The sequence below is a fragment of the Rattus rattus genome, chromosome 12 (genome assembly GCF_011064425.1).
Source record: "Rattus rattus isolate New Zealand chromosome 12, Rrattus_CSIRO_v1, whole genome shotgun sequence".
Classification (NCBI taxonomy): Eukaryota; Metazoa; Chordata; class Mammalia; order Rodentia; family Muridae; genus Rattus; species Rattus rattus.
This window is the reverse complement of record NC_046165.1, coordinates 71,317,586-71,334,109: the sequence shown is the minus strand read 5'-3', so window position 1 is coordinate 71,334,109 and position 16,524 is coordinate 71,317,586. Positions and strand designations below refer to the sequence as shown.

At 40.7% G+C, this 16,524-nt stretch overlaps 1 gene segment (V, D, J or C); it reads left to right on the top strand.

Annotated features, from left to right (window-relative positions):
• Positions 1–12,261: 12,261 nt before the first annotated feature.
• LOC116913482 lies at positions 12,262–13,925 on the top strand. The segment is given in 2 exon segments: positions 12,262–12,359; positions 12,529–13,925. Coding segments are annotated over 2 exon segments (432 nt in total).
• Positions 13,926–16,524: the final 2,599 nt, after the last annotated feature.

The window sequence follows — 16,524 nt, the reverse complement described above, 5'->3', positions numbered from 1 at the left end:
AAAATGTTTGAAATAGATTATTTTTAGTTATGTTGGTAAATGAACATCCTAAAGTACCTTGAAAGTTAGCCTCAATTGTACCTGAGAACATTTTGAAGGAACTTTATACTGAGAATTTCTTTTATAAATACAAACTTTTATTATTTTATGTGTATGAGTATTTTGACTGCATATGTCTGTCACTTGTGTGCCCACTGCTGGCTGAGGCCAGAATGGGGCATAGGATTCATTGGAAATGGAGTTACAAATGGTTGTAAGATGCTATGTGGGCTCTGGGAATCAGACCTGGGTCTCCTGGAAGAGCAGCCAATACTCATAAACCTTAGCCATCTTTTTTCTTTGACTTTTTTCTTTTATTAGATATTTTTTTATTTAAATTTTAAATGTTAAACCATTTCCAGGTTTCCCCTCCAGAAACACACCATCCCCTCTCCCTCCCCTTGCTTCTATGAAGGTGCTCCCTCACCCACCCACCCACTCCTTCCCACCTTCCCACCCTGACATTCCCATACACTGGGGCACCAAGCCTAGACAGGACCAAGGGTCTCTCCTCCCACTGATGCCCGACAAGGTCATCCTCTGCTACATGTGTGGATGGAGCCATCTCTGTGTACTCTTGGGATTGTGGTTCAGTTCCTAGAAGTTCTGGGGAGTCCGGTTGGCTGATACTGTTCTTCTTATGGGGTTGCAAACCTCTTCAGCTCCTACAGTATTTTTTCTAACTCCTCCATTGGTGTCCCTGTGCTCAGTCCAACAGTTGGCTGCAAGCATCTGCCTCTGTATTTGTTCTGCTCTGGCAGAGCCTCTCAGCAGACAGCTATATCAGGCTCCTGTCAGTATGCACTTCTTGGCATTCACAATATTGTCTGGTTTTGGTATCTGTATATGGGCTGGATCCCCAGGTGGGACAGGCTCTGAATGCCCTTTCCTTCAGTCACTGCTCCAAACTTTGTCTCTGTATTTCCTCCTGTGATTATTTCTGTTCCCCCTTCCTAAGAAGGTCTGAAGCATCGGCACTTTGGTCGTCCTTCTTCTTGAGCCTCATGGGGTTTGTGAATTGTATCTTGGGTATTCCGAGCTTTTGGGCTAATATGCACTTATCAGTGAGTGTAAATCATGTGTGTTCTTTTGTGACTGGGTTACCTCACTCAGGATGATATTTTCTAGTTCCATCCATTTACCTAAGAATTTCATGAAGTCACTGTTTTTAATAGCTGAGTAGTATATTCCATTGTGTAGATGTACCACATTTTCTGTATCCATTCCTCTGTTGAAGGGCATCTGGGTTCTTTCCAGCTTCTGGCTATTATAAATAAGGCTGCGATGAACATAGTGGAGCATGTGTCTTTGTTATATGTTGGGGCACCTTTTGGGTATATGCCCAAGAGAGGTATAGCTGGGTCCTCAGGTAGTACTGTGTTCAATTTTCTGAGGCCTGCCAGACTGATTTCCAGAGTGATTGTACCAGCTTGCAATCACACCAACAGTAGAGGAGTCTTCCTTTTCTCCACATCCTTGCCAGCATCTGCTGTCACCTGAGTTTTTGATCTTAGCCATTCTGACTGCTGTGAGGTGAGATCTTAGAGTTGTTTTGATTTGCATTTTCCTGATCACTAAAGATATTGAACATTTCTTTAGGTACTTCTCAGTCATTCGATATTCCTCAGTTGAGAATTCTTTGTTTAGATCTGTACCCCATTTTTTAAAAAGATTATTGGGTTTTCTGGAGTCTAACTTCTTGAATTTTGTTCCCTTTTTTATTGGATATTTTTATTTACATTTTAAATTATTCTCTTTCCCAGTTTCCCCTCCATAACTCCCCTATCCCATCCCCCTTCCCTTCTTCTATAAGGGTGTTCCTCCTACCCCTTTTCCTTTCTCTCCTCCCTGACATTCCCTTAGCCTTGGCAGGACCAAGGTATTCTCCTCCCATTGGTGCCCAACAAGGTCATCCTCTGCTACATATGCAGCTGGAGCCCAGGATCAGTCCATGTTTAGTCTTTGGATAGTGGTTTAGTCCCTGGAAGCTCTGGTTGGTTGGAATTGTTGTTCTTATGGGGTTGCAAGTCCCTTCAGCTTCTTCAGTCCTTTCTCTATTTCCTCCAACAGGGACTCCATTATCAGTTCAATGTTTTGCTGCTAGCATTCGCCTCTGCATTTGTCAGGCTTTGGCTGAGCCTCTCAGGAGACAGCTATATCAGGCTCCTATCAGTATGCACTTCTTGGCTTCATCAATATTGTCTAGTTTTGGTGGCTGTGTATATATGGGCTGGATTGCCAGGTGGGGAAGGCTCTGCTCCAAACTTTGCCTCCATATTCCCTCCTATGAATATTTTTGTTCTCCCTTTTAAGAAGGACCGAAGCACCTGCACTTTGGTCATCCTTCTTCTTGAGCTTCATGTTGTCTGTGGATTGTATCTTGGGTAATTTGAGCTTTTGGTGAGTGCATACCATGTGTGTTTTTCTGTGATTGGGTTACCTCACTCAGGATGATATTTTCTATTTCCATCCATTTGCCTATGAATTTCATGAACGCATTGTTTTTGATAGCTGAGTAGTAGTCCATTGTGTAGATGTACAACTGGTACAACCTTTCTGGAAATCAGTCTGGAGGTTCCTCAGAAAATTGGGCATTGCATTACCTGAGGACCCAGTTATACCTCTCTTGGGCATATACCCAAAAGAAGCTCTGTATAACAAAGACACATGCTCCACTATGTTCATAGCAGCCTTATTTATAATAGCCAGAAGCTGGAAAGAACCCAGATGCCCTTCAACAGAGGAATGGATACAGAAAATTTGGCTTGAGATGCACAGAACACATGAAACTCAAGGATGACCAAAATGCAGATGCTTCACTCCTTCTTTAAAAGGGGAACAAGAATACCCTTGGGAGGGAATAGGGAGGCAAAGTTTAGAACAGAGACTGAAGGAACGACCATTCAGAACCTGCCCCACAGGTACATACATATACAACCACCAAACTATATAAGATGGATGAAGCAAAGAGGTGCAGGCTGACAGGAACCAAATGTAGATCTCTCCTGAGAGGCACAGCCGGAATATGGCAAATACATAGGTGAATGCCAGCAGCAAACCACTAAACTGAGAATGGGACCCCCATTGAAGGAATCAGAGAAAGGACTGAAAGAGCTGAAGGGGCTTGAGACCCTATATGAACAAAAATGCCAACAACCAGAGCTTCTAGGGACTAAGCCACTACCCAAAAACTATACATGGACTGACCCCGGGCTCCAAATTCATAGGTAGCAATATATAGCCTAGTAAGGGCACCAGTGGAAGGGGAAGCCCTTGGTCCTGCCAAGGCTGGACCCCCAGTGAATGGGATTGTTGGGCGGAGGGTGGTAAGGGGGGGAGAATGGGGAGGGGAACAGCCATATAGAAGGGGCGGGGGCTAGTGGGATGTTGGCCTGGAAACCGGGAAAGGGAATAACATTTGAAATATAAATAAGAAATACCCAATTTAATAAAGATGAAAAAAATATGCAAAATGCAGAGGATGGAAGTCCCATGGTAAAGCCCATGCAGAAAAGATACAAACTAAAATAAAACAACTAAATAATTGAAACACAAACCATAAATAAAGCATAAGAAAAGAAATAAAAAGAAACAGAAGGAACTATAATCTTAGCATTTCTTGAGATACTGAGATATGAATGAATGTTGAGATGAATGTTGTTTATTCTTTCCCTTGATTGCCTTTTGTAGAAGTCTCTTCAGGTACAAAGAAGGCAGCAAGACTCAAGAACTCAAAGAATTTAAGACCCTATGTGGTTCCTGTTAAAAGGAGTTTCTGTGTGGAACTACACAAAGATCTTAAAAAAAAATCCAGTCCCTCTTGAACATTGCCAACATTTCACTGAAAGAAGAAAGTTAGGTTTCATCATCATCATCATCATCATCATCATCATCATCATCATCATCATCATCACCACCACCACCACCATCATCATCATCATTATCATCATCATCACCACCACCACCATCATCATCATCATTATCATCATCATCACCACCACCACCACCATCATCATCATCATCATCACCACCACCACCACCACCACCATCATCATTATTATTATCATCACCACCACCACCATCATCATTATCATCACCACCACCACCACCACCATCATCATGATCATAATAATAATAATAATAATATGATCAACTAATGGCTTGACTAAAGATACCCAAGTCCCAGTGCTACATTAAAGGTTCTTGGATGAGACAAATACCCCCATCTGGCCCATTGGGCACCACTGCAAGGAGAGATCAGATGATGGAGAGAAGGGAGTGACTGAAGAAGAGAGTGATGTGTACCCTTGGAGGACAGAACTGGAGAAATGACAGGGGTAACTAGAGAGAGATAAAGGGCTGAGGTTGATGGTGGGGTTGCCCAGTGGGGTTGACAGGATAGTATGTAGCAACCTGAAGCTTAAGCAAATGCAGACTCAGCCCCAGAACAAGCTTCCCTGCTAGAGACTCACCCTAGATCTGGGCAGTGATAGACATCTGAGATGAGGAATGGTCCACTTTCTAGATTAGACCTCTTTGAAGAACCACCATGTACCATGATGTGACTGAGGACCCTGTGTGGGTCAGTAGTCCTGATGTGACCAGAGTTAATGTTTGAGGACCATGTTGTCATCTGCCAATATGCAGATGTTCATGGGTTGTGCTGTGGCCCGAGTCCATGTTGATATTCATTGGCTGTGCTGCCCCAGGGTGCTGTTCTTATCTGGGTGGTCTGTGCTGCCACCTGGGGCCATGGGGATGTTCAGGCCTAAGCTGCTGCTCAGGGCTATGTCACTTTTCTACCAATTTTTACCAGGTCTACCCCTCCTTCTTACTCCTCCAGCTTCTCTTTCTTTGATTTTGGAGAAAAAGAGAACCTTTAAGTACAGTGTGTGCTGTCCATACCTCTTAGACATGACCTTCATTCAAGTGCTGTTGAAGCCATAACTGGGTCCATAACTGAAAAGAAAACAGATTGACCTTCTCGCGGTAGCTATCAGATGCCAGTATTTCCTTAGTTAGGGGCAGAACTGCCCAAATCCCCCAACCCCACTGGAAGTTTGTGTAGCTTGATGCCATTCCAACTGCTTTGAGTTCATGTAAATTAATTTTCCTTGTAATTGAAGATTCAGTGATAAGATGTATAAATAAAAATTCTTATTACATACAAATTATTATAGTTTGAATAAAAGTTGCCCCCATAGGCTCATCTATTTGCATGCTTTACTCCTCATTAATGAACTGTTTGGGAAACATTGGAAGGTGTGTAGATTTGTTGGACGAAGTGTTGGGCATATGTCACTGGCTTTGAGGTTTAAAAAGCCCACAGCAGACCCAGTGTCTCTTTCTCTGCCTGATGCTTACTGATGAGGATGGAAAGCTTCCTTGGCACCACACAGCTTGCTGCCATGTTCCTGGCCATGGTGATAATGAACCAATGCTCTAAATCTCTAGGCAAGTCCCAATTTAAATTTCTTTTATAAGTTGCTTTGGTTATGGGATCTCTTCACAGCCATAAACAGTAACTAAGACACAAATAATAAAGCCACTTTTACTTTATCAGATATCCACAACTTACAAAATGAAGTTTGAGAAAGTATTTAATTGCTACCATGTAAGTTCACTACTGTAAAAGTTAATGCTTAGAACAAAAGCCTTATGCAAAACTCAGGTGTATGGGCAGATAATTCATTTCAGAAAAATTGTTCCTTTGCAATCATCAAACCTAGATTTAATAAAGCATGTGTCTGCAACTAATTCACTAGATGTTTCTGCTGATATCCTCACAGCGCACAACACAGCGGTCAGAGCTCAAGTATCAGCTTTGTCCTTTCTCAAATTCAGAAACCGTCAAAAATTCAGTTTAAAGTTTTACATTTCTTTCTTTCTTTTTTTTTTTTGGAGTTGGGGACCGAACCTAGGGCTAGGCAAGCGCTCTACCACTGAGCTAAATCCCCAACCCAAGTTTTACATTTCTAAAGAGCATCTGACATCATCCAGTTGTACAACTTGTAAAGAAAGTTGCCAGAGGATAACTTTATACACGAGTGGATAGCTGTACAGGGTTAAGCAGAACAGTCAAAGGACTAACACATCATTGCATCAAATCCCAAGATACATTAGCAGAGCAATGCCACTTACTTTTTTATTACATTTTAAAATTATTTTTGAATTTTATACAATATATTTGATCCTAGTCTTTATTTTACCTCATGTTCTCCCAGGTCCTCTCCACCTCATACTCAACTAACCCTTAAAACCAAAACAATCAAGAAGACAAAACAACCCCCAAAGACAAAACCCACTAAAGCATATAACAGCAACAGCGCACACAAAAATGTTCCTGTTGGCTTAGTAATTCTGAACTCGAAGCCTGCCCTTGAATGTGGGGATATCCCTGTTGTCACTCTACTGGAGAAAACCGATTTTCCTCTCCCATTAGATATCAGTGCCGAAGGCTTCTCCATTAGGGGTGAGATTTTATGTGTACTTCTTCTCTGTGCTAGGATTTTGTATGGCTTTAGTTTTTTCAGGTCTTGTGCATGACATTACAATCTCTGAGAGTCCGTTTGTAGATCAGCAATGTCTTCAGAGATTATTCCCTTGTCTTCAGAGACAAGGGAGAAGTTGGAAGAACTGAAATGAACTCACACTGGTCCTGGTAGTGCTGGCCTCTGGTGTCAGCACTCGGGATATTGAAGCAAGGCAATCCTAAGTCAGAGGCCAGCCTAGGTGTCATAACAATATTTGTGCTCATTTAATGAGATGGAATGTATTAGCTTCTTCAAAAGCAAGTAAAAGCCATGCAGAAGGGTTCTGCGGCACACTAACTTGATGCTATCTGAATGTGTCCTCACCTTGTCCAGCCTTTCTGCAATGTTCTCTATAGGGCTTGTGCTATTCATGGATCAGCTGGGCCTAGGCACACCATGGCCAGTTGTTCTCTGCAGCATGACTTGTAGTGTTTTTCCTTTATGATCTCCTGCTGCTGTGAAAAGGACCTTTACCAAGGAGGTACCCTATGTGAACATAAAGGTAAGTCTTTAGGATGTCGTTAGGGATTATACTGGCTTAGGAAAACAGCAGTGGGAGATTCCTATTTTAGAGTTCATGACCTCTTTAGCCTTGGGTAACCAAGTTGACAATAGCAGGCATGAATTTCGTCCCATTGAGTTGGATAAAAGTCCAATTCAATGGTTGTCGGTTGCCTCCAAGGTATAAGTGCCACTATTGAAGATTTGGGGTGCTGGTCATTGTTGTGGTTTATGGGTGTGACAGCTGGATGGGACTACTGACTGCTTTTTGCCCTTGGAAGTTTTTTTGAATATCTTTGGATACTATGAGAACTAAAACTCAGGAAAGAGATTTCTAGATCCGTTGTATCCTATTCCTCCAAATCCTTTGTCCAAGGTGTATAGTAAGTGCCGGAGTTCATCTCTGGCAGGGTTCTGGAGCCTGAAGACAGATATGTGGTGTTGGTGAAAGTGAAGACACTTTCACGTGAGTGGCCTCAAATAGTTAAAGCTGTCTTTATTTATACAATTACAATCCTGCTTGCCTAAGCACTGTCATCATTAGTTATTTTATTAAAAGAAATCATAACATCAGCGTTATAAAGGTCCTATAATTACAAGCCCCCAATGGCTTCCATTTCTCTTGTCTACTTCCTCCTGGGTCAATCACTCCCTAACCTTATTTTGCACTACAAAGTACAATTTCAGCAAGTGAAAAATAAATGTCTAGTCAGGCATGTCGTTTAGACATGAACACATACACAACGGTAATGGATGTGGTTATATAGTTATGCAAGGTGAAAGACAGACTAAACATTTGTGGGCATAAGTCCTATCATCAAATAGCACCCCTCTGTCATAAGACTTTTAAAGTTTCAGATAGAGTCATGCTCGTTGTATCATGCAACCTGATACACATCCATTAATTCCTGATTAAACCATCTTTCCAAGAACCATTTTTTAAGTCTCTATGATCAAATACAGCTTCCTCATTTTAACCCTCTGTTGATCAGACCTGGGTTCCTCAGAACAGTTATGCAAGCAGGACCCACTGCTCTCCAGAACAGCCAGAGGTTTACTCAGTGTGACTGTAGCTGTTTCTCTAGGGACATGATTATATGATACCCAGGATTAATGGTCATGTCTGGAGGATTGATAGAGGTAGAGAGAGCAGAGGAGGGTTTTACCCATTAAAAGACTACTGAGAAGTAGAATCATCCACAGGGCTTTAAGATGATTTGACTTATTTTCTTATTTCTATTCATTTAATTTTCTTCTTTTCTCTTATTGCACTAGCTTGTAGGCTTGGATTTTTCAAAATCTACTTTAATTATTGTTCTTTAATGTTTTAACCTCCCTTCTAGCCCAGTACCCACAAGAGGTAGGGGAAAAGAAAGGTTAATAGGAAACATGGGTTGTAGACCTGTTTACAAATAGTTCTTTGGGGGTAATTCCAATCTTTTTTGTCAGCAGTCCAGTCTACTAGTAAAACATCAATCAACAGTGACAGTCCAGTCAAATGGGCAAACTAAACACAAATCAGTAGCAGTGGCTAGATCCAGAAAAAACTGCAAGGCTCTGCAAATCAGCATGAGTCTGTGGAAGCAGCAAGAGGCAGCCAGAATACCACCAGAAGTTCTTTGGTGCGTTTTACTCTGTGAAGTCACAAGTGATGATTAGCGAAGAAAGCAAGAGTGTCATCAGCGAAGACCAGTGACAGCAAGGCCCAATGATGACCAGCAAAGCGTATACTCTTTTCAAACATCACATGCTCTGTCAAGCATCCATTCCAGCAAAATATCAAGTGCCCTTTCACCAGGCAACTTCTAGGAAAATACCACATGTCTGTTCTCAGCAAAACATCCTCTCATAAGACAGTTTCCAGAAAAACATTACATGACAGAACTGAGTCTCCAAAGAAACCAGAAATCCCTACTTCACTAGCTAGTGTTTCAAGCACTGTTTTGAAAATAAGTGGTGACAGTGGGCAGTCTTAACTCATTCCTGATTTTAATGGACTACTTTGAGTTTTCTCCATTTAAGAAACTGTTGGTCAAAATTATATATAGCTGTTATTTTATTAAGGTATGGTTCCTCAGTCCTACCTTCTCAGGGCTTTGATCATGAAAGTTTATTAGATTTTATCAAAGAATCTTTTCGATATCTGTTGGTATGATCATGATTATGAGGGATATTGGCCTGCAAATCTATGTCTTTGTTTAGCCTTTCCCTGGTTTTGGTATTAGAGTAATGCTGGATTTAAATAAGGAGTTTAGAAGTGTTCCTTCTGTTTTTATTTTCTGAGTCATTTGAGAAGTTTAGGTTTTTTGTTTTTGTTTTTTTTTTATATTTTTATTTATTTTTATTTTTTGGAAGTCTGGTAGAATTCTATAGTAAATCCATCTGGGCCTGAATTTATTTTTGTTGGAAGACGTAATCACTGTTTCAATCTCCTTAATTAGTTTTGGTCTGTTTAAGTTAATGTATTTTTTTAAGGATTTATTTATTATTTATTATATATAAGTACATTGTAGCTGTTCAGACCAGAAGAGGGCATCAGATTCCATTACAGATGGTTGTGAGCCACCATGTGGTTGCTGGGAACTGAACTCAGGACCTCTGGAAGAGCAGTCAGTGCTCTTAACCACTGAGCCATCTCTCCAGCGCAAGTTAATGTATTTTTGATTTAACTTTAATTGTTTGTATGAATTTCCTTTATGTTTTTCAGTTTTATGCAGTACAGGGTTTTTTCTTTCTTTCTTTCTTTTTTTTTTTTCGAGCTGGGGACCAACCAGGGCCTTGCGCTTACTAGCGCTCTACCACTGAGCTAAATCCCCAACCCGGCAGTAAAGGTTTTTAAAGTATTCTCTTACAACATTCTGAATTTCTTTGGTGTCTGCTTATCTCTGATTCTGTTAGTGAGTGTCATATCTCCTTCTTTTGATTAATTGGACCAAAGTTTAGCTAATCTTCTTTACATTCTGGAATAACCAACTCTTCAATTTATTACTTTTTGTTTTTTTAATTCTACTTCATTGATTTCTGCTTTGATTTTTGTTACTTTGTCCCATCTATTGGATTTGTGTTTCATTTGTTCTTATTTTTCCAAATTTTTGAATTGTATCTTTAAATCGTTTATTTGTATTTTCAGATTTCTATTTAAAATGTAACTCCTTAGAACCAAAAAGCCTTATTCTAGTCTGCTTTTATTGAGTCTCAGAAGGGTGTGTGTGTGTGTGTGTGTGTGTGTGTGTGTGTGTGTGTGTGTGTGTTTGTGTGTGTGTGTGGTCATTTTGATTTCATTACAGGACTTTTTTCCCCTTGATTTCTCCTTTGACCTATTCATTATTAAGTAAGGGGTAATTTAATCTTCAGGAGCTTGTATAACTATTAGAGATTTGTTTGCTATTGATTTTATATTGCAGTCAGAATGGATGCACAGAATTATTTCAGTTTTTCTGAATTTGTCAATATTCATCTTCTGTCCAAGAATGTGGTGCACTCTAGAGAGCCTTCCACGTACTATTGAACAGAATGTGTACTCTTTGGTGTTTGTGTGGAATAGTCTATAGATACTGCTAGGTTTACTTGATGTATGATTTCATTTGATTCTAATGTTTATCGGTTTACTTTTTCACTTGCATGATTTGTCTATTGGAGATGTAGGGCTATTGAAATCACCTATTATTACAGAATCGATATTAATCTGTGTCTTTGAATCCAATAGTAGATTTTTTTAAAAAATAAAGTTGGGTGTCCCTGAGTTTGGAGCTTATATGTTTAGGATGCAATGTCTTCTTGGTTAACTGTTCTCTTGATTAAAATGAAGCGTCGCTCCTTATCTCTTCTGATGAATTTTAGCTTAATGCCTATTTTGTGAAATATTAATGCAGAATCACCTGCTTCTGGGTCCTGATGTTCATCTAGGTAATTCTTATTGGAGAGCATTTCTATAGAACTGATGGGTTTTGTGGGAGTGGGGATTGTCTTGACCTTTTATATTTGCCGTTTTGTAATATGATCTAGGCATGTCGATTTCTTTCATCGTGTCTGATATTGTGGCCTGCCTCTTTTGCTTTTGATGTTTCTCAAGCTCACTTGTTTCAGACCGGCTTCTAAGAGTTGGTAAGTTTTCCTTCTGATACAGATACTTCTTATTGATTGCAGGGATGAGAGTGATTCTAATTCAGCGATAGTCAAGAACATGTGTGAATATGACCCAGGTCTGGGTCTCTCTATGGGTGCATAAGCTGTCTAAGCTTAGCGGTGCAAGGGAGTGTGGGGATGGTACAAGAAGTTTCTAGGGAACTTACCCGCCTGGATTGGTATGCAGGTTTCAGGACCCAAGGCTGCAGGCTTTCTAGGAGCGTTGGGAAGAATGTGAGTGGATTGAGATCTGTGTCTCTTAACTGGATGGGCTGGTTTACAGTTAGAGTAGCCACTACTAGGCCTGGGGGTATAGGGATGGAGTAGGCTAATTGAGATCTGAAGCACTGGTTATACTGGTTCACTGGCTACTCAACACAGCTAGGTCTGAGGATGTGGTACTCAGATGCGTGAATAGGAAGGTAAGGCACCCACCCTTGTTAGGCTGGTGCACAGTCTACGTGAGCACAGTTATTCTTTGAGGAGTAGGGATGGCACACGGGGGCTGGAATCTCCTCCGGAGATTTTTCTTTTTCTTTTTCTTTTTTAAATTTATTTTTGCACTCCAGATTTTATTCCTCTCCAGGTCCACCTTCACACCCCCGACTGTTCCACATCCAATACCTCCTCCCCACTCCCACCCCCATCTCCACACCAATGTCCCCACCCCTCCCACCCCACCAGGCCTTTCTGCTGGGACAGACTGCTAACTAGTCTGCTCCCCGGAAGAGGCTATATCCTGCACTCAGAATTTGGTAGGAACCCAACCCCTGTCACCCCAAGTCCCACAGCTGCTGCTGGGGGCCAGTGGACTCGGAGATTTTCCTTTTTATGCGTTCGTCTTTCCTAGAGTAAGATGAAAGCCAACTAGATTTCAGCAGTTAGACATCCGACCACAGGGTGGCAGTGCACCTCAGCTGATGCATGGCAGAACACCTCTGTCAATTCTGAAAGAGCCGGCTTTTTTTTTTTTTTTTTTTTTTTTTTTTGGGTCTGGGCCAATCACTCATTATGTATGATTCTAAGAACAACAAGGGCCAATCTGAACTTGCAAGTGTCTCAGCTGGCTACAGACTGAGCATCTACAACTGATTTGAATAGGAAGCACAATGAAGACGGCCGTTCATGCTTTGTTTCTTTTCCTCTGGCTGAAGATGGACTGTGAGTTGAGGATGGGTGCTGGGTGAACGGGGTACCTGGGCATCGAGTATGTTAGTGGATGGTCCTTAAATGTTCAGAAAAGTGGCTTTATTCAGTTTTTCTCTCCTTACTGTAGGGAAAATATAAGCAAGGTTGACGATTTGACCTTTCTCTCCATCTTTCTGCATAGGGGAGAGCCAAGGCGAGCAAGTGAAACAGCACCCTTCCTCCCTGAGTGTCCAGGAGGGAGCCACTGCCCTCATCAACTGCTCCTACACAGACAGTGCCTCCGTCTACTTCCCTTGGTATAAGCAAGAGCCTGGGAGGCGTCCTCAGTTCATCATTGACATCCGTTCAAATATGGAAAGAAAGCAGACCCAAAGACTCACCCTGTTGTTTGATAAGAAAACCAAACACCTTTCCCTGAACATCGCAGCCACTGAGCCTGGAGACTCAGCCGTTTACTTCTGCACAGCAAGTACACATTGCTCCCCAGGCACCTGCAGCCTGTCTTCAAACTTGCCTCCGGGGCTAGAGTGGCGCCCTTTTGCTGTGTCAGACATTTCATGAGAGCATTTGTCACATTGTTTGTGAATGGAAAAAACTGATAAAGATACTAAAGTATGCAAGATAAGACCCAAGATGACTCAGGAAGTTTAAAACATATTGTTAATTGCTGCTTAATAATTACTTAAAATTGATATTTATTCAGAGTATCTTGGTTTAGGCTAACATTAGAAAATGAATAGTTGGGTGAGTAGATGCATAGAGCGACGTCTGAAATAAGGAGTCAACTTGCATCTCCTTTCTGTGTGAGCCGATCCCGGCATGCCCATGTGTTCAGCAGTCCAATAACTCTGTATCGGAGATTCTACAGGAATTGGTGATGTTCTGCTTAGAAAAACACGCTCTAGCAAATTTAAATTTGACATTCAGCCTCCTAGCATGTGTGAAGCCTTCAGTTTCAGTATCACAATCTCTGGCCCTCATGGACTTTTGACTCTAGATAATTGCTTTTGCTATTTTGGGGATTAAACATGAATATATATGTATATATGTTGTATAATATATATATTATACAATGTATGAAAGTGATTGACTGTGTACCTAGAGTGTAAATTGCTAAAGTTTGTTCAAACCAGAGTAATATGTCGTATCAATATATTCAGAGTTATATTGTACAATGTCAGTACTATAATTAAACTACAGTGTATAGTGGATTTTTGTTAAATACGTGATTTTAGCTGTTCTTGTCAAACACCCAAAACGTACCTGAAAATGATGGGCATATTGATTCACTCCAATGTGATCATTTGATTACCCACATGTATCCTCTACCAAACATACAGTTGTGAACCTCAAGTAGGTGCAACACAATTGATTTAAAGAAACACATCACATCTTTCCTTTTATGTTTCATTAAAGATCCAAGCTCTTCAAGAAAATTAACTCGATTTCTACACTCTTGCTTTCTGCTGCTGCTCTGTCTTTCTGGTGTTTGTGAAAGTGTGTTTATCAATCACCTTACTCTGCTCTTGTAGTGGATAGAGAAGGAGATGAACTGAGGTTAATGTACAAATAGCTTCCTAAAGAATTCTCCGCTTTGGAGGCCCTTGGTCCTTGGAGGTTTGATGCCCCAGTGTAGGGAGATGCTGGACTGGTGGGGTGGGAGATGATGGGTAGGGGAGCACCCTCATAGAGGCAAAGGGGAGGAGGGAGAGGGCAGATGTGAGATGGGGGTTTTGTAGAGGGGTAACTGGGAAGTGGGATATCATTTGTGATGTGAATGAATGGAATGTGAATTAAAAATGAAAGAAAAAAGAATTTTCTGCTTGAGACTGAACTACCAACCAGAGAGTGAGCATGGGCTGGATCTAGCCCCCCCCCATATGTAACAGATATGAAGTTTGGTCTTCAAGCAGGTCCCCCAACCACTGGAGTGGGGGCTGTTCATATATGTTGACTGTAGCCTGTTGTTCTAACTGGGTCACCTATTCTGTCCTCAGTGGGAGAGGATGCACCTTGATGCAACTTGATGTGCCAGGTTTGGGCGATACCCTGGATGGGCTGTCCCCTTCTCAAAGGAGAAGGGGAGGGGGAAGTGGGGGGAGGAGATGTATGGTGGGGAATTGGGAGGAGAGGGGTGCTGATATTAGGTTGTAAAGTGAATAAATAAATTAATGAAAGAGTTCTCTGCTTTATCTTCATGGTCTGAAGGAATCAAACATTAGCATAATTTAAAGTGTACTTTTGAGTAGTTGATGAGTCAGTGGCAATAAAGTTGTGTCAAAAACTGATTCCTTAATACTTCAACTTCTGACAAGGGAGGTATAATTTCAAGAACATCCAAACTCTAAGAGTAGGTATAATTAACTATTGGCTTGCTGAACCTGATTCACTCTTGTGATAGTTGAATATGCATTGCCTTTTTTACTACCAGGTCTTTTAGGAGAGAAGCAAGTTTACTCTTGATTGGTTGATTAGTCCATTTCCCCTACAGATGATAACGCTGTGAAGGGTAAGTGTGATTTATGTTGAATTATTTTATAACCCTTTTGATTTCAGAGAAAGGATATAATTAACGACGCTGGGCTCTTATTGAATTTTCTCGGTAGCATTTAAAGGCATATCTAGTAATGCAGAATGAGTGATGTTTTTTTTAGAGGCAAGTACTTCACTAGTACAGCTACTGCCTGAGTAAATGCATTATGTTAGCAAATTAGCTAGTAAAAATAAGACAGCATACACTAGAGACACAGCATTCTAGCAGTAAGTAAGAAAAATAACATAAAGGAAGAAAAGCAAAGGACTCTAGAGGAGAATTTGACAGGCAGTTTCTTCTGTCATTCTACTGTGACCATCATGGATGGGCTCTCTACATCATGGAAGTGCATGTGTGTCTAAGGGGTTTGGAGTCAGCTCTCATCTTCTGGATGATTTGCTGGAGATTAATTAAGATTAGTTAAGATCTTAAATATGACTAAGTTTCTGCTTACCATATGAATAGTGTCATACTAGTTGACAAAATGCAACGAGGATCAACTTCTCCTGTTATGTCTGCTGACCTGTGTGAGAACAGTATCAATGAGGTAATTTTTGCAAGGTTCAGTGGTGTTTTTATCCTGAACTGACTTTTAATCACTACCTCATCAGCATGCAGATCACAGAAAGAAAGAGCAGGAAGGACAACTCTGGCCTATTGATGAAGGGACTGCCCTTCATTAGTTTGTCTAGCTAAGTCTGTGGAAGAATTACAGTATGTATTGTGACAACATTAATGTGCAGGTATCCCTCTCCTTTTATGCTGACATTGATTCTTTTAGGAGTATACACAGGAGTAGTATAGTGGAGCCACAGAGTAATTCTATATTTATTTATTTATTTTTTTTTTACAAACCTTCATACTAATTTCTGTAGTGGTTGTAAGTGCACATTCTGACTAGCAATGTACAAGATTTATTTTTCTTACTAACATTTGTTGATTTCTATTTTTTGGAGATTATAACATTAACACAAATAAGTCAGATACACAAGAACAAATACTGATTTTTTTCCTTATACAAAACATCTAGATTTGAAAACAAAAACATGAAAATAGAGAAATACTATTTGGGAAGACTAAGGGTAATATAGTTTATGAGAGGACAGGCAAGAGTGGGTTGGTTATATGGGACGGTTCTGATTAAATCCATTGTACATACACATTTTATTGGAGAGGTACATATTCATTTGGTTGGAGAGGTGGTTCAACAGTGAAAAACACTGGCTTCTCATCTAGAGGACCTGAGTTCCATTCCTAGCACCAACATCATGGCAGCTTACAACTGTCTACAATTCCAGTTCCAGAGGATCTGGCACCCTCCCACAGATAGTCATGCAGGCAAAACATGAATGCACAAAAATACTGTTGAAAAATCCTTTATAAATCCCAAATTAAATTAAATTTGGCATGGCAGTATCAAGGCATTGTAGAACAGACATGGTTACTTCTGGATTGGCCGAAGTAGAGTTGAGAGCTCCTTGCATGAGAACTGTAATGGATTTGTACTTGTAGCCATCCTACCCTGTAGATAAATGTAATCTCTCTTTAGAGGGGATAAATTTATACAGCCAGAGTGCCATCAGATTTAATGGAGTTGTCAGCACCAAGTCTGGAAATGCTTCAGTCAATATAGACAATTCTGAC